Below are 18,379 nucleotides of genomic sequence, written 5' to 3'. Positions count from 1 at the left end.
AAAAATTGACAAGGAGGAAGTTATGCCGGCTAACCCACCCCACGTGTCAGATTCTATACATCCCGCTCAGGAGACGCCTAGTACTTATAGCGAGCCAATTGCGTATACCTTGCAAGACATGGCGGCAGTTATGAATCATACCCTTACAGAGGTATTATCTTAACTGCCAGGATTGCAAGGAAAGCGAGACAGCTCTTGGAATAGAATAAATACAGAGCTCTCTGACACTTTAGTAGCTATGTCTGATACACCTTCACATTATACTAAAGCTGAAGCAGGGGAGCTTCAATCTGTGGGTGATTTTTCTGATTCAGGGAAGATACTTCACTCTGATTCTGATATGTCTACATTTAAATTTAAGCTTGAACACCTCCGCATATTGCTCAGGGAGGTTTTAGCAACTCTGGATGACTGTGACACTATTGTAGTCCCAGAGAAATTATGTAGATTGGATAAATACTATGCCGTACCTACTTACACTGATGTTTTTCCAATCCCTAAAAGGTTTTCTGAAATTATTACTAAGGAATGGGATAGACCAGGTGTACCGTTCTCTCCCCCTCCTGTTTTAAAAAAGATGTTTCCTATAGACGCCGCTACACGGGACTTATGGCAGACGGTCCCTAAGGTGGAGGGAGCAGTTTCTTCCCTAGCTAAGCGTACCACTATCCCTGTCGAGGACAGTTGTGCTTTTCTAGATCCAATGGACAAAAAAATTAGAGGGTTACCTTAAGAAAATTTTTATTCAACAAGGGTTTATTCTCCAGCCCCTTGCATGCATTGCCCCCGTCACTGCTGCTGCGGCCTTCTGGTTTGAGTCTCTGGAAGAGGCTCTACAGGTAGAAACCCCATTGGATGACATGCTTGACAAGCTTAAAGCCCTTAAGCTAGCCAATTCATTTGTTTCTGATGCCATTGTTCATTTAACCAAACTAACGGCTAAAAACTCAGGTTTTGCTATTCAGGCGCGTATGGCGCTATGGCTTAAATCCTGGTCAGCTGACGTTACTTCAAAGTCTAAGCTTCTCAACATTCCCTTCAAGGGGCAGACCCTATTCAGGCCTGGACTGAAGGAGATCATTTCTGATATTACTGGAGGAAAAGTTCACGCCCTTCCTCAGGATAGGTCCAGCAAATTAAGGACCAAACAGCCTAATTTTCGTGCCTTTCGAAATTTCAAGAGTGTGGCAGCTCCAACTTCCTCTAATACAAAACAAGAGGGAAATTTTGCCCAGTCCAAGCCGGTCTGGAGACCTAACCAGGCTTGGAACAAAGGAAAGCAGGCCAAGAAGCCTGCTGATGCCTCTAAGACAGCATGAAAGATCAGCCCCCGATCCGGTAACGGATCTAGTAGGGGGCAGACTTTCTCTCTTCGCTCAGGCTTGGGCAAGAGATGTCCAGGATCCCTGGGCGTTGGAAATTGTGTCCCAGGGATACCTTTTGGACTTCAAAGCTTCTTCCCCAAAAGGAAGATTTCACCTCTCACAATTATCTGCAAACCAGATAAAGAGAGAGGCATTCTTACATTGTGTTCAAGACCTCCTAGATATGGGATCCACCCATTTCCAAAGGAGGAACAGGGGCAAGGCTTCTATTCAAATCTGTTTGTGGTTCCCAAGAAAGAGGGAACCTTCAGACCTATCTTAGATCTCAAGATCCTAAACAAATTTCTCAGAGTCCCATCCTTCAAGATGGAGACTATTCGAACCATCCTTCCTATGATCCAGGAGGGTCAATATATGACTACCGTGGATTTAAAGGATTTAAAGGATGCTTATCTTCACATTCCGATACACAGAGATCATCATCGGTTTCTCAGGTTCGCCTTCCTAGAAAGGCATTACCAGTTTGTGGCTCTTCCCTTTGGGTTGGCCACGGCACCAAGAATCTTTACAAAGGTTCTGGGGTCACTCCTGGCGGTCCTAAGGCCGCGGGGTATAGCAGTAGCCCCTTACCTAGACGACATTCTGATACAGGTGTCGAAATTTCAAATTGCCAAGTCCCATACGGACATTGTTCTGGCATTCCTGAGGTCTCATGGGTGGAAAGTGAACGAAGAAAAGAGTTCTCTATCCCTTCAGAGGCCAGGTTGTCAAAACTTCTAAATTCCTGCCGTGTTCTTTATTCTATTTCTCGCCCTTCAGTGGCTCAGTGTATGGAAGTAATCGGCTTAATGGTAGCGGCAATGGACATAGTGCCGTTTGCCCGCCTACATCTCAGACCGCTGCAACTCTGCATGCTCAGTCAGTGGAATGGGGATTACACAGATTTGTCCCCTCTACTAAATCTGGATCAAGAGACCACGGATTCTCTTCTCTGGTGGCTATCTCGGGTCCATCTGTCCAAAGGTATGACCTTCCGCAGGCCAGATTGGACAATAGTAACAACAGATGCCAGCCTTCTGGGCTGGGGTGCAGTCTGGAACTCCCTGAAGGCTCATGGATCGTGGACTCATGAGGAGGCACTCCTTCCGATAAACATTCTGGAACTAAGAGCGATATTCAATGCTCTTCAGGCTAGGCCTCAGCTAGCTGCGGTCAGGTTCATCAGATTTCAGTCGGACAACATCACGACTTTAGCTTACATCAACCATCAAGGGGGAACAAGGAGTTCCCTAGCAATGTTGGAGGTTTCAAAGATAATTCGATGGGCAGAGATTCACTCTTGCCATCTATCAGCTATCCATATCCCAGGAGTAGAGAACTGGGAGGCGGATTTTCTAAGTCGACAGACTTTTCATCCGGGTGAGTGGGAGCTCCATCCGGAGGTGTTTGCACAGTTGATTCAACTTTGATGCAAACCAGAACTGGATTTCATGGCGTCCTCAGAACGCCAAGCTTCCTTGTTACGGATCCAGGCCCAGGGATCCCAAGGCAGCACTGATAGATGCTCTAGCAGCGCCTTGGTCCTTCAACCTGGCTTATGTGTTTCCACCGTTTCCTCTGCTCCCTCGTCTGATTGGCAAGATCAAGCAGGAGAGAGCATCAGTCTTTTTGATAGCACCTGCGTGGCCATGCAGGACTTGGTATGCAGATCTGGTGGACATGTCATCCTTTCCACCATGGACTCTGCCTCTGAGACAGAACCTTCTACTTCAGGGTCCTTTCAACCATCCAAATCTAATTTTTCTGCGTCGGACTGCTTGGAGATTGAACGCTTGATTTTATCAAAGCGTGGTTTCTCCGAGTCGGTCATTGATACCTTAATACAGCTGCGAAAGCCTGTCACCAGGAAAATATATCATAAGATATGGTGTAAATATCTTCATTGGTGTGAATCCAAGGGTTACTCATGGAGTAAGGTCAGGATTCCTAGGATGTTATCGTTTCTCCAAGAAGGATTGGAGAAGGGTTTGTCAGCTAGTTCCTTAAAGGGACAGATTTCTGCTCTGTCTATTCTTTTGCACAAACGTCTGGCTGAGGTTCCAGATGTTCAGGCGTTTTGTCAGGCTTTAGTTAGAATCAAGCCTGTGTTTAACACTGTTGCTCCGCCATGGAGTTTAAATTTAGTACTTTAGGTTCTTCAAGGGGTTCCGTTTGAACCTTTGCATTCCATAGATATTAAGCTCTTATCTTGGAAAGTTTTGTTTTTAGTAGCTATCTCCTCGGCTCGAAGAGTTTCGGAGTTATCTGCTTTATAATGTGATTCCCCTTATCTCATTTTCCATGCAGATAAGGTAGTGTTACTTACCAAACCTGGTTTTCTACCTAAGGTGGTATCTAATAAAAATATCAATCAGGAGATTGTTGTACCGTCACTGTGTCCTAATCCTTCTTCAAAGAAGGAATGTCTTTTACACAATCTTGATGTGGTTCGTGCTTTAAAGTTTTATTTACAAGCTACTAAAGATTTTCGTCAAACATCTGCATTGTTTGTTGTCTACTCTGGACAGAGGAGAGGCCAAAAGGCTTCGGCAACTTCTCTTTCTTTTTGGCTAAGGAGTATAATACGCTTAGCTTATGAGACTGCTGGCCAGCAGCCTCCTGAAAGAATTACAGCTCATTCTACTAGAGCGGTAGCTTCCACATGGGCTTTTAAGAATGAGGCTTCTGTTGAACAGATTTGTAAGGCGGCGACTTGGTCTTCGCTTCATACTTTTTCTAAATTCTATAAATTTGATACTTTTGCTTCTTCGGAGGCTATTTTTGGGAGAAAGGTCTTACAGGCAGTGGTGCCTTCCGTTTAAGCGCCTGCCTTGTCTTTCCCTTCATCCGTGTCCTATAGCTTTGGTATTGGTATCCCACAAGTAATGGATGATCCGTGGACTGGATACACCTTACAAGAGAAAACAAAATTTATGCTTACCTGATAAATTTATTTCTCTTGTGGTGTATCCAGTCCACGGCCCGCCCTGTCATTTTAAGGCAGGTGTTTTTTATATTTAAACTACAGTCATCACTGCACCCTATAGTTTCTCCTTTTTCTTGATTGTCTTTGGTCGAATGACTGGGAGGTGGCAGTTAGGGGAGGAGCTATATAGACAGCTCTGCTGTGGGCGATCCTCTTGCAGCTTCCTGTTGGGAAGGAGAATATCCCACAAGTAATGGATGATCCGTGGACTGGATACACCACAAGAGAAATAAATTTATCAGGTAAGCATAAATTTAGTTTTTTGGGCAGTGGTTTCAGGCTTGGTGCCCTCAGAATCGGTCACCTATTTTACCCTTCTGTCTTGGCATTCAGTGTCCTCTATAGCTTGGGTATTGTTTTGCCAAAAGTAATGAATGCAGCTGTGGACTCTTTCCATTTAAGAAGAAAAACATAAATTATGCTTACCAGCTCCCCACCCATAATTTTTATGTGGGGCGTCCTTATTTTTTTCTTCTGGCACCTTTCACTCTGATGTTTCTTCTACTGTTCCTTGTTCCTCGGCAGAATGACTGGGGGATGAGGGGAGTGGGAGGAGTATTTAAGCCTTTGTCTGGTGTCTAATTGTCTCCTCCTGGTGGCCAGGTTCTTATTTCCCAAAAGTAATGAGCACAGCTGTGGACACTTTCCATCAGAAGAAAAGAAAACTACCAGGTAAGCATAATTTATGTTTTAGATTTATAGGTTGATAGATTGTTGTTCTGGTTCTTTTATTCAAAGGATTCTTATATATTTTTTTATATTTTTTTTCTTTTCTTTTTTTCAGGGTCGACAGATAGAAACCCTAGAACTTATCAAGCCTTCTAGTGGGGGACTTGGATTTAGTGTAGTGGGACTGAAAAGTGAAAACCGAGGTGAGCTTGGAATTTTCGTGCAAGAGATTCAAGAAGGCAGCATTGCAGATAGGTAAGATTACAATTCAATGTATTGCAATAAAAGTGTTTAGAGTTTTCATCAGCCTGTTCCACAGTAATGTAATCATGTATCAGCATAATATTACGTTAATATTGTTATGTTATTGCTAGGTTAGAAAGTTCTTCTGTCACTTTTTGATAGCTGATTTATTGGTTTCCAGAAAGGTGGTGCTATAAGTGTGAAGCTTCCTAATTACATTATAATTATCTTAATTGTAATACATAAGACAAATGTTTGCGTCTTAATATGAGGAGAGTCCACGGCTTCATTCCTCATTTGTGGGAATACAGAACCTTGCCACCAAGAGGAGGCAAAGACACCCCAGCCCAAGGCATAAATACCTCACCCACTCCCCTCATCCCCCATTCAGGAGGATGGCAGAGAAGTGTTGGAAGATTTGTAGTAGTCTCTTATGAAGGGTAATACTCTTCACTATGGGACTGGAGTTTTAAGTAGTCTTGTCAGCCTCTCAGTGAGAGGATTGACGAATGTTGGGGTCTGGAGATGCATGGAGATTCTTTCTGCAAAACCATCCAGACTTGTATTAGCAACTCCTAAGCAATCAGTGTTGATGAGTTTCACTGCCTGCTTCTTTCACTCAAGTCCATGTCAGGTGCGATGCTGCAAGACTGTCAAACTTGAGAGGCTGTGTGTCTGTTCCACGGCGATGATTCCGGTAAGATTGCTTCATTTTATCTTATATGATAACGTAAGAAGACAGGCTCACAGTGTGACTCCTTTATTTGTATGGAATCAAGGGTTAATATCTTCAGAAGGGGATTATTGAACAGGGGGGGATTTATACCTAATTTATTTTATTATGTTTCATGCTGCGACATGTGTGAGATGTGGCTCTGGCAGAAGTGAGAACATTCAAGTTTTTACTTCCATTTTGGATAACTGTGCAGCCTGTCAGTTTGGCATGTTTTTCTCCCTGCAGAAAATCTGCATGAAGGGACGTGTTGGTGGCAGACTATCTCTCTTTGTGGAAGCTTGGCTGGGAGACGTGGAAGACCCTTGGGTTCTGGAGGTCATTGCCCAGGGTTACCGGATAGGTTTCAAATCTCATTCACCCAGCAGCCGATTCCTCTTATCAAACCTGTCTTTAAGACCAGAAAAATGAGACACCTTTCTAGGGTGTGTGAGGGATCTCTCCTCCCTAGGAGTCATTGTACCAATACCTCTTACAGAGAGAGGTCTGGGATACTACTCAAACCTTTTTGTGGTCCCAAATAAGGAGGGTACGTTTCACCCGATTCTGGACCTAAAATGCTTAAACAAGTTTCTGTCTGTGCCATCGTTTAAGATGGAGACGATAAGGCCTATTCTGCCCTTAATTCAAGAGGGACAGTTCATTACCACGATAGACTTGAAGGATGCTTAGCTTCATGTGCCAATACACAAGAATCACGTCAATTTCTTAAGATTCACCTTTCTGGATCAGCACCTCCAGTTTGTAGCTCTTTCCTTTGGTCTGACTACTGCTCCAAGAGTCTTTATGAAGGTTCTGGGAGCCTTGCTCACGGTGGCGAGATCCAGAGGTATTGCAGTAGCGCCTTATTTGGATGACATTCTGGTCCAAGCTCCGTCCTGCCGGCTGGCGGAAGACCATTCGAGAGCACTTCTTCGTCTTCTTTAATCTCATGGATGGAAGATAAACTTAGGAAAGAGTTATCTGGCTCCCAGTACCAGAGTGGAATTCCTGGGCACAATAATAGATTCCGTATCCATAAAGATATTTCTTACAGACCAGAGACGTTGCAAAATTACTTCCAGTTGTCTTGTCCTCCAGACCTCCTTAAGGCCATTTGTGGCCCAATGTATAGAGGTGATTGGGCTCATGGTGTCCAGCATAGATATCATCCCATTTGCCAGGTTTCATCTCAGACCTCTGCAGTTGTGCATGCTGAGGCAATGGAACGGCGATCACTCGGATCTATCCCAACAAATTTCTCTGGACAACCGATCAAGAGAATCGCTCTCTTGGTGGCTCTGTCTAGATCGCTTGTCCCAGGGGACATCCTTCTTGAGACCATCCTGGGAGATTGTGACTACAGACGCAAGTCTATCAGGATGGTGAGGCAGGAAGGCACAGGGCCGGTGGACTCGAGAGGAATCTCTTTTCCAGATCAACATTCTGGAACTTCGAGCGATCTTCAACGCTCTGAAGGCTTGGCCTCTTCTGGGTTCATCCCAGTTTATCAGATTCCAATCGGACAACATTACCTCTGTGGATTACATCAATCATCAGGGGGGAACGAGAAGCTCTCTAGCCATGAGGGAAGTATCTCGGATTCTGTATTGGGCAGAGGCCCACAACTGCTCGCTGTCATCGATCCACATTATGGGTGTGGACAACTGGGAAGCGGACTTTCTCTGCAGACAATAGTTTCATCCAGGGGAATGGTCTCTCCATCCCGAGGTGTTTGTGGAGATTTGCAACAGATGGGGGATGATAGATCTCATGGCGTCCAGACTCAATACCAAGCTACCCAGATACGGGTCGCGGTCCAGGGATCCCCAAGCAGAGCTGATAGATGCCTTAGCAGTGCCTTGGGGGTTCAACCTAGTTTACATTTTTCTTCCGTTGCCACTTCTACCTCGGATAGTGTCCTGCATCAAGCAGGAGCAAGCTTCAACTATTCTAATTGCTCCATCGTCCCTGCAAAGGATATGGTTTGCGGACCTGGTGGGGATGTCATCATTTCCTCCATGAAGGTTACCTTGTCGCAGGGATCTGCTGGTACATGGTCCTTTTATTCATCACAATCTAGATTCTCTGAGGCTGACTGCGTGGAGATTGAATGCTTAGTCCTAGCCAAGAGAGGTTTTTCTGAGAGAGTGATTGATTCTCTCATTCAAGTAAGAAAACCGGTCACCTGTTGCATCTATCATAAGGTTTGAGCCCATACATTCAGTTGACATTAAGTTACTGTCTTGGAAGGTTCTTTTTCTATTGACTATTGCTTCATCACGCAGAGTCTCTGAGATGGCGGCCTTGCAATGTGAGCCTCCTTACCTAGTTTTTCATGCTGATAAAGCTGTTCTTCGCACTGGGTTGGGTTTTCTCCCTAAGGTTGTGTCTGATCGCAACATCAATTAGGAGATCGTGGTTCCTTCTTTGTGTCCTAATCCTTTTTCGAAGGAGAGTTTACTTCATAATTTGGATGTGGTTCGTGCTTTGAAATTCTATCTTCAGGCTACGAAAGATTTTAGACAGACTTCGGCATTGTTTGTTGTCTATTCTGGGAAGCGCAGAGGGCAGAAGGCTTCTTCCACTTCCCTATCTTTTTGGTTGATGAGCATCTTCCACTTAGCATATGAAACAGCAGGATATAAGCCTCCTCAGAGGATTATGGCTCATTCAATTAGAGCTGTGGCTTCTTCTTGGGCCTTCAAAAATTCAGATTTGTAGGGCGGCTACCTGGTCCTCCTTTCATACTTTTTCAAAGTTTTAAAAATTTTACATTTTTGCTTCAGCTGAAGCAGCTTTTGGGAGAAAGGTTTTATAGGTTGCGGTGCCCTCAGAATAGGGTCCGCCTCTCTTTTTTACCCTTCCGTTTTCATTCAGTGTCCTCCTAGAGCTTGGTATATGTTTCCCACAAGTAAGGAATGAAGCCGTGGACTCTCGTCATATTAAGATGGAAAACATCAATTATGCTTACCATATAATTTCCTTTCCATCTGTATGAGATTTTTTTATTCTTTTTGTTATTCTTCTGGCACCTTTTATCCCTGATATTTCTCCTACTGATCCTTGTTCCCTCAGCAGAATGACTGGGGGATGAGGGTATTGGGGGGAGGTATTTAAGCCTCTGGCTGGGGTGTCTTTGCCTCCTCCTGGTGGCCAGGTTCTGTTTTCCCACAAGTAAGGAATGAAGCTGTAGACTCTCCTCATACAGATGGAAAGGAAATTATTTGGTAACCATAATATAGGTTTCCATCTAAAGAGGAGGAAAGTCCACGGCTTCATTCATTACTATTGGGAATTTAGAACCTGGCCACCAGGAGGAGGCAAATACACCCCAGCCAAAGGCTTAAATACCTCCCCCACTTCCCGCATCCCTCAGTCATTCTTTGCCTTTCATCACAAATCGTAGCAGCCCAGCCCAGTGTTTGTCCTCGCCGATGGGAGATCCACAGGCTATACGAGGACGAGGCCCACTTCGACTCTTCGGAGGAGGTCCCTTCTGGGTCGGAGTCCATGTCATCTAAACCTACGGCGGCGGAGGAGCCTGGTTATAGGTTTAGGATGGAGAATTTGCGATTTCTGCTACGGCAGGTGCTTGCTACTCTGGAGGTTCCGGAACCTAAGATACAGGAGGAACCTGCGTTTCCTAAGCTTGACAATGTATACAAGGACAGGGTAGTACCTCATTCTTTCTCGGTTTCCGTTAAGATGGCTAATATTATTAAGAAGGAATGGAAGTGATTAGGTTCCTCCTTTTCCCCTTCTTCCTTTAAAAAACTGTTCCCCGTTCCGGACTCTCAGCTTGAGCTGTGGGGGACCATCCCTAAGGTGGATGGGGCTATCTCTACGCTCGCAAAGCGGACGACTATTCCCCTCGAGGATAGTTCTTCGTTTAAAGAGCCCATGGATAAAAAACTGAAATACATGTTGAGAAAGATGTTTAAGCACACAGGGTTTGTTTTTCAACCAGCAGCGGCCGTTGCGGTGGTTGCTGGAGCTTCAACATATTGGTGTCAATCCCTGTGTGAAATGGTCAAGGGGGAGACATCCATCGTTGAGATACAGCAGAAGATTAAGGCGCTGAAGGTCGCTAATTCTTTCATCTGCAATGCCAATATACAAATTATACGCCTGAATGCTAAGGTACCAAGTTTTTCTGCTATAGCGCGCAGGGCTCTGTGGCTAAAATCTTGGTCTGCGGACATGACCTCTAAGGCGAGGCTGTTGTCCTTGCCTTTTCAAGGAAAGATCCTGTTCTGTCCAGGATAGGATTCGATTATATCCATGGTTACGAAAGGCAAGGGAGCTTTCCTACCGCAGGATAAGAAGTCTAAGCCTAAAGGATCTACTTTTCTTCCCTTTCATGTGGATAAGGCCCAGCACCAGCAACCAGCCGCAAAAGCGGATCAGTCCAAGGGATCTTGGAAGCTGGCTCAATCTTGGAACAAGTCTAAGCAGAGCAAGAATCCCGCTGAGACGAAATCGACATAAAGAGGCGGCCCCCGACCGTTCTCCGAATCACGTAGGGGGCAGATTATCTCTATTCTCAGACACATGGTTGCAGGATGTTCAGGACCCTTGGGTTCTATAAGTGGTCTCCCAGGGTTACAGGATAGGGTTCAGATCCCATCCGCCCGAGGGCAGATTCTTCTTGTCAAACCTGTCTTCAAGACCAGAGAAGAGAGAGGCCTTTCTAGAGTGTGAGAGAGATCTTGCCTCTCTCGGGTTATCGTACCAGTACCCCTAGAAGAGAGGGGCCTAGGGTACTATTCCAACCTTTTTGTGGTTCCAAAGAAGGAGGGCATGTTCTGCCCGATTCTGGACCTAAAGTGTTTAAACAAATTTCTGAGTGTTCCATCGTTCAAAATGGAAACGATCAGATCTATGCTGCCCCTAGTTCAAGAGGGACTTGAAGGATTCTTACCTTCATGTGCCAATACACAGGGACCATTTCAGGTTCCTAAGATTTGCATTTCTGGACTAACACTTCCAGTTTGTGGCCCTTCCTTTTGGTCTGGCGACTGCCCTGAGAGTCTTCACAAAGGTTCTGGGGGCGCTGCTTGCAGTGTCCAGATCTAGGGGCATTGCGGTGGCCCCTTACCTGGGCGACATCCTAGTTCAGGTGCCGTCGTTCAGCCTCGCAGAGGATAATTCGAGGGCTCTTCTTCTTCTTCTCCAATCTCATGGTTGGAAGATCAACTCAGGAAAGAGTTCCCTGGTTCCCAGCAACAGGGTGGAGTTCCTGGGCACGATAATAGACTATGTCCATGAAGATATTTCTCACAGATCAGCGGCAAAGGAAGCTTGTGTCAACCTGTCTTTTCCTTCAGTCCTCCTCAAGCCCATCGGTAGCTCAATGTATGGAGATGATAGGTCTCATGGTGTAAAGCATAGACTCTTGGTGGATTCGTCCGGAGCAATGTCCATGGGGACATCCTTCTTGAGACCGTCCTGGGAGATTGTGACCACGGACACCAGTCTGTCAGGTTGGGGAGCCGTTTGGGGTGCCAGGATGGCACAAGGAAAGTGGTCCAGGGAGGAGTCTATCCTTCCGATCAACATCCTAGAACTAAGAGCAATCTACAATGCTCTGAAGGCTTGGCCTTCTCTGGGGTCGGTCAGTTTTATCAGATTCCAGACCGACAACATTACCTCGTGGCTTACATCAACCATCAAGGGGGTACAAGGAGCTCCTTTGTGATGAGGGAGGTGTCTCGGATCCTGGAGTGGGCGGAGTCCCACGACTGCTCACTCTCAGCGATTCACATTCCGGGTGTGAACAACTGGGAAGCGGACTTTCACAGCAGACAGTCCTTCCATCCGGGGGAGTGGTCTCTCCACCCGAGGTGTTAGTGAAGATTTGTCTAAGATGGGAAACGCCAGAGATAGATCTCATGGCGTCTAGACTCAATTGCAAGCTAGTTGAGGTCCAGGGATCCCCAGGCATAGCTGATAGATGCCTTAGTGGTTCCTTGGGGATTCAGCCTAGATTACATTTTTCCACCATTACCACTTCTACCTAGTGTAGTGGCACACATCAAACAGGAGCGGGCCTCAGCCATTCTGATTGCTCCTTTGTGGCCGCGGAGGACGTGGTTTGCGGATCTGGTGGGGATGTCATCCTCTCCGCCGTGGAGGTTACCCTGTCGCAGGGATCTGCTGTCACAGGGCCCCTTTCAACATTGAAATCTAGATTTTCTGAGGCTGACTGCGTGGAGATTGGACGCCTAGTCTTAGCCAAGAGCGGCTTTTCTAAAAGTGTGATTGATACTCTAATTCAGGCAAGGAAGCCAGTCACATGTCGCATCTACCATAAGGTGTGGAGGACTTACTTGTCCTGGTGTGAGAAGCATGGATATCCTTGGCATAAGGTGAAGGTATCCAGGATGCTGTCCTTTGTCCAAGATGGTTTGGAGGGTCTTGCCGCTAGTTCCTTAAAGGGACAGATTTCGGCATTATCAGTTTTGTTGCATAGGAGACTCGCTGAGCTCCCTGACATTCAATCTTTTGTTCAGGCTCTGTCTAGAATCAGGCCTGTCTTTAGACAGTCGGCTCCGCCTTGGAGCTTAAACTTAGTACTTAAGGTTTTGCAGATGTTTCCGTTTGAACCTATGCATTCCATAGACATTAAGATTCTGTCCAGGAAGGTTCTCTTCCTGTTGGCTATTGCATCATCACGTAAAGTATCTGAACTAGCAGCCTTGCAATGTGACCCTCCTTATCTGGTGTTTCATGCGGATAAAGCTGTACTTCGCACTGGGTTGGGGTTTCTCCCCAAGGTGGTGTCTAACCGTAACATCAATCAGGAAATAGTTGTTCCTTCTTTGTATCCTAACCCTTCCTCTTCAAAGGAGAGGTTACTACATAACCTGGATGTGGTTCGTGCCTTGAAGTTCTATCTTCAGGCTACAAAGGATTTCAGACAGTCTACATCTCTTTTTGTTGTGTATTCTGGGAAGTGCAAGGGGCAATGGGCCTCTGCTACTTCTTTGTCTTTTTGGTTGAGGAACTTGATTCGCTTGGCTTATGAGACGGCGGGACATAAGCCTCCTCAGAGGATCACGGGTCATTCAACTAGAGCTGGTTCTTCGTCTTGGGCCTTCAAGAATGAGGCCTCTATGGAGCAAATTTGTAAGGCGGCTACCTGGTCCTCCTTACACACTTTTAAAAAGTTTTACTAATTTGATGTTTTTGCTTCTGCGGAAGCTGTTTTTGGGAGAAAGGTTTTGCAGGCTGTGGTGCTCTCAGATTAGGGTCTGCCTTTTACCCTCCCAGTTTCATTCAGTGTCCTCTAGAGCTTGGGTATATGTTCCCAATAGTAATGAATGAAGCCCTGGACTCTCCTCCCCTTTAGATGGAAAACATAAATTATGTCCACAGCTCCCGTCCGTATCTCCGTTGGGTGGCCCTAATTTTATCATCTTCTGGCACCTTTTTTACTCTGATATTTCATCTACTGTTCCTAGTTCCCTCGACAGAATGACTGGGGGATGAGGGAAGTGGGGGAGGTATTTAATCCTTTGGCTGGGGGTGTCTTTGCCTCCTCCTGGTGGCCAGGTTCTAAATTCCCAATAGTAATGAATGAAGCCGTGGACTCTCCTCCCCTCAGTGGAAATTAAATTATCAGGTAAGCATAATTTATGTTTTTTCAAGATGTCAACATTGTTACTTGCTAAAATCTAATATGATTTAATCTTTTAGGTATAGTGTGTGAAAAAGATAAAACCACGTATGTTTCTAATACACCAATTGAGATGTAATTACTTATTCTTATCTTGACCATGATTTATTATAATGACAGTGATTGTGTTTGGATGATGCAATGAATATAAAGATCTTTAATTATATTATTTATTATTTAATATTGTAGGGATGGAAGGTTAAAGGAAGTAGATCAGATCCTGTCCATTAATGGTCAACTTCTTGATCATACAATTACACATCATCAAGCAATTAGCATCTTACAAAGTGCAAAAGATAAAGTGCAACTTGTGGTTGCTAGAGGACCTCTGCCACAGTTAATAAGCCCATTGGTATCTCGTTCACCATCTGATGCCAGCACTATATCTGGTCTGCCTAGCCCTGTAAGTACTGGATTTTTTATCATATGTGTGTGTTCAAGTAGGGAAATCTTTTAAATCTGACCTATTTGGGGTAATTATTAATGTTTTAAAATAGTATATTTTCTTGTGTGTTACCAGATGCACTGGCAGCATGTAGAGACTATTGAGCTGGTGAATGACGGGTCTGGTCTTGGCTTTGGAATTGTTGGTGGAAAATCAAGTGGAGTTATTGTCAAAACTATTTTACCCGGAGGTGTAGCAGACCAGGTTAGTTAATCATTTGAATTTATTATCTAAATGTATGCGTCCTTCTTGGCAAGTATATGGAAAATCCCCATGAATGTTAAATGTTAGAGCATTTTATTATTGAGCTGTTGCTTGTATATAACAGTGTTTAACCCCTGGAACGAAGATAAACACTTAATGAAACCCTTGATCACCAATGCACTACTACACTGCTGAACACATATAAGTCAATGTTGAGAGGCCTATGTATGTAACCACAAATCACCAGCTATCTCCCAGTAGTGCATTGGCTGCTCCTGATCCTACCTAGGTATCATTTCAATAAACAATACCAAGAAAAAAAAGTATATTTGTTGATAAATGTTAAAGAGACAGTCTACTCCAGAATTGTTAATGTTTAAATAGATAAATCCTTTATGACCCATTCCCCAGTTTTGCAAAACCAACACTGTTATATTAATAAAGTTTTTTGTGATAAACTTGTATCTAACTTCTGAAGAAGGCCCACTTATCTCAGTGCTTTTGACAGACCTGCATTTTAACCCCTTAATGACAGGACCATTTTTCAATTTTCTGCAGTGTTTGCGTTTAGCTGTAATTTTCCTCTTACTCGTTTACTGTACCCACACATATTATATACCGTTTTTCTCGTCATTAAATGGACTTTCTAAAGATACCATTATTTTCATCATATCTTATAATTTACTAAAAAAGAATGATAAAATATGAGGAAAAAATGGAAAAAACACACTTTTTCTAACTTTGACCCCCAAAATCTGTTACACATCTACAATCACCAAAAAACACCCATGCTAAATAGTTTATAAATTTTGACCTGAGTTTAGAAATATCCACTGTTTACACGTTCTTTGCTTTTTTTGCAATTTATGGGGCAATAAATACAAGTAGCACTTTACTATTTCCAAACCACTTTTTTCAAAATTAGCGCTAGTTACTTTGGAACCCTGATATCTGTCAGGAATACCTGAATATCCCTTGACATGTATATATTTTGTTTTAGAAGACATCCCAAAGTATTGATCTAGGCCCATTTTGGTATATTTCATGCCACCATTTCACCGCCAAATGCGATAAAAAAAAAAAAAGTTCACTTTTTCACAAATTTTGTCACAAACTTTAGGTTTCCCACTGAAATTATTTACAAACAGCTTCTGCAATTATGGCACAAATGGTTGTAAATGCTTCTTTGGGATCCCCTTTTTCAGAAATAACAGACTTATATGGCTTTGTGGTTGCTTTTTTTGTAATTAGAAGGCCGCTAAATGCCGCTGCGCACCATACGTGTTTTATGCCCAGGAGTGAAGGGGTTAATTAGGGAGCTTGTAGGGTTAATTTTAGCTTTAGTGTAGTGTAGTAGACAACCCCAAGTATTGATCTAGGCCCATTTTGGTATATTTTATGCCACCATTTCACCGCCAAATGCGAGCAAATAAAATAAAAACTTTACATTTTTCACAATTTTAAGTTTCTCACTGAAATTATTTACAAACAGCTTGTGCTATTATGGCAGAAATTGTTGTAAAAGCTTCTCTGGGATCCCCTTTGTTCAGAAATAGCAGACTTATATGGCTTTGGCGTTGCTTTTTGGTAATTAGAAGGCCGCTAAATGCTGCTGCGCACCACACTTGAATTATGCCCAGCAGTGAAGGGGTTAAATTAGGTACCTGACACATCCCACCCCCTGATCCCTCCCAAACAGCTCTCTTCCCTCCCCCACCCCACATTTGTTCCCGCCATCTTAAGTACTGGCAGAAAGTCTGCCAGTACTGAATAAAAGAGTTTTTTTGTTTTTTTTTAAAATAAAAATAATAAAATATTTTAGTTGCGATGGACCCCTGCCTTAGCACCAACCTCCCTGATCCCCCCCTCCAGCTCTCTAACCCTCTCCCCTATCTAATTACCGCCATCTTGGGTACTGGCAGCTGTCTGCCAGTACCCAGTTTGGCCCCACAAACCAAAGTATTTTAATTTTATTTTTAACTTTATTTTTATTTTTAATTATTTCTGTAGTGTAGCAGCCCCCCACAATACCCCCACCCCCTCCCCCTCCCAGATCCTTTTATATGTAAAAAAAAATATTTAACTTTTTTTTCCCCTTCCTACTTCATTGGTGTCAGTGTGGCTAATGCGCGCACTTGCACGTGCACGCGCGTACACGCTCCCTCCTCCCACCCGGACAGCGGCAACATCGGCACCATCGCTACCGGTGCAGAGAGGGCCACAGAGTGGCTCTCTCTGCATCGGAGGCTTGTAAAGGGGTATTGCAGGATGCCTCCATATCGAGGCATCACTGCAATACCCTCAGAGCTGCTGGAAGCGGTTGTGATCACTTCCAGCACTCTGTTAGACAACTGACGTACCAGGTACATCTATTGTCATTAACAGTTAGTTTTTGCATGACGTACCTGGTACGTCAGTTGTCATTAAGGGGTTAACCAATCAGTGCTGACTCGTAAATAACTCCATGGGAGTGAGATCAACATTATCTATATGGCACACATGAACTAGTGCTGTCTAGCTGTGAAAAGCTGTCAAAATGCACTGAAATAAGAGGCGCCTTCAAGGGCTTAGAAATTAGCATATAAGCCTATCTAGGTTTAACTTTCAACAAAGAATACCAAGAAAACAAAGGAAATATGATGATAAAAGTAAATTGGAAAGTTGTTTAAAATTACATACCCTATCTAAATCAAGAAAATTTAATTTTGCCTAAGTGGCCCCTTTCAATATTGATATAGCAGTCACTCGCAAGATCCTTTAGCCATTGTGGAAGTAAATTCCAGGCAGACAAAGAAGTTGCCACTCAACTCTATTTGTGCCCGAGGGTTTGGCTCCTGAGCTGTTTACCTGTTGTGAGCAGAATGAGGTATTTTTTGGAGGTCTGTGAGGACTTCATTTTTATCAGGTAAAGCTACATGGTCAGTTTCATTTCACGCCCCTTGGGGCAGATACCTGGTATCACAAGTCTCTTGGTACCCTATACGAGTCATGCCTCTGCTCTTTGTGTGCAAGATCTGGGAAATGACGTTATTTCACCAGTTCTGATACAGGATCAGGACGTGGACTTTATTCCAATCTGTTAATACTTCCAAAGAAAGCGTGTCTCTTTTGTCCCATTCTGGATCTGAAGTCCCTAAGCAAATTCCTGAAGGTTCTATTTTTCAAAATGGGGCTATTCACATTATTCTTCTTTTAGTGCAGGAGGGTCAGTTCCTGTCAAAAATAAAATTAAGAGATGCATACCAGCATATATCCCCATTAATGCAGACTGTGTTCATTTTTTGTGGTTCATTTTGATAGACTGTCACATTTAGTTTGTCACTTTTCAGTTTGGTCTAGTAACAGCATCTATGGTGTTTACCAAGGTTCTTGGAGCCCTGGTGGTGGTACAAAAAACACACTTGGTGATTTGCAGCACCTGTTGTATACACACAGTTACAAGTCAATGTAGCAATATTTATATAAGTCTCACAAAAGTAGTAATAGTAATGTGGATAAGTAGTCTTCGCCCTTGTGTGTTACAGTCCGACGTCTCACTCCCCTCCCAGTGTTATCTGTAGACTCACAAGTTCTTAAGAAAAGGCACTTACAGATAAGTGGAAATAAACGATAACACTCACATGGCGAATGATGATTTAACAGAGGTTATTTCAAGAGGTTGCCGTTTTGCGTATAAAAGAGGTAAAACATTAGTGAACTATCTTTGCCCCTACTCAACTTAAAGATAAAAAGAAAAAAGAATCCTTTTGGTTAAGATTTAAAGGGGTCTACAAATGCAGCTATAAAAACTGCATAGCTTGTGAACATGTCAGAATAGGCAGTGACTTTAAAAGTACACATACAGGTGAGACCTTTGTACATAGAGGCTGCTTCAATTGCAGGTCTACCTATGCGGTATACCTGCTTAACTGTGTGTGTGATATTCAGTACACAGGTTTATCTACACGTGAAGTAAGGACCAGGATACACGAACCCATTAACAACATTAAACAGGGAGAGCTCACCACGCCTCTAGTGAGCCATTTCAGAGAAATGCATGACAAGGACCCCAAATCACTCACTTGGACCATTATTT

The 18,379-nt window shown here is 43.8% G+C and overlaps 1 protein-coding gene across 1 annotated transcript in view; it reads left to right on the top strand.

Annotated features, from left to right (window-relative positions):
• Nucleotides 1-18,379, top strand: part of MPDZ (multiple PDZ domain crumbs cell polarity complex component) — a 754,223-nt gene that overhangs the window by 171,630 nt on the left and 564,214 nt on the right. Inside the window, exons 5-7 of the mRNA XM_053699987.1 lie at nucleotides 5,135-5,274; nucleotides 13,845-14,058; nucleotides 14,176-14,304. Of these exons, the coding sequence (XP_053555962.1) occupies nucleotides 5,135-5,274; nucleotides 13,845-14,058; nucleotides 14,176-14,304 (483 nt within the window). The remainder of the gene's footprint in view (nucleotides 1-5,134; nucleotides 5,275-13,844; nucleotides 14,059-14,175; nucleotides 14,305-18,379) is intronic.

Source organism: Bombina bombina, chromosome 2 (assembly GCF_027579735.1).
Source record: "Bombina bombina isolate aBomBom1 chromosome 2, aBomBom1.pri, whole genome shotgun sequence".
Lineage (NCBI taxonomy): Eukaryota > Metazoa > Chordata > Amphibia > Anura > Bombinatoridae > Bombina > Bombina bombina.
This window is presented reverse-complemented; position numbering and strand designations above follow the sequence as displayed.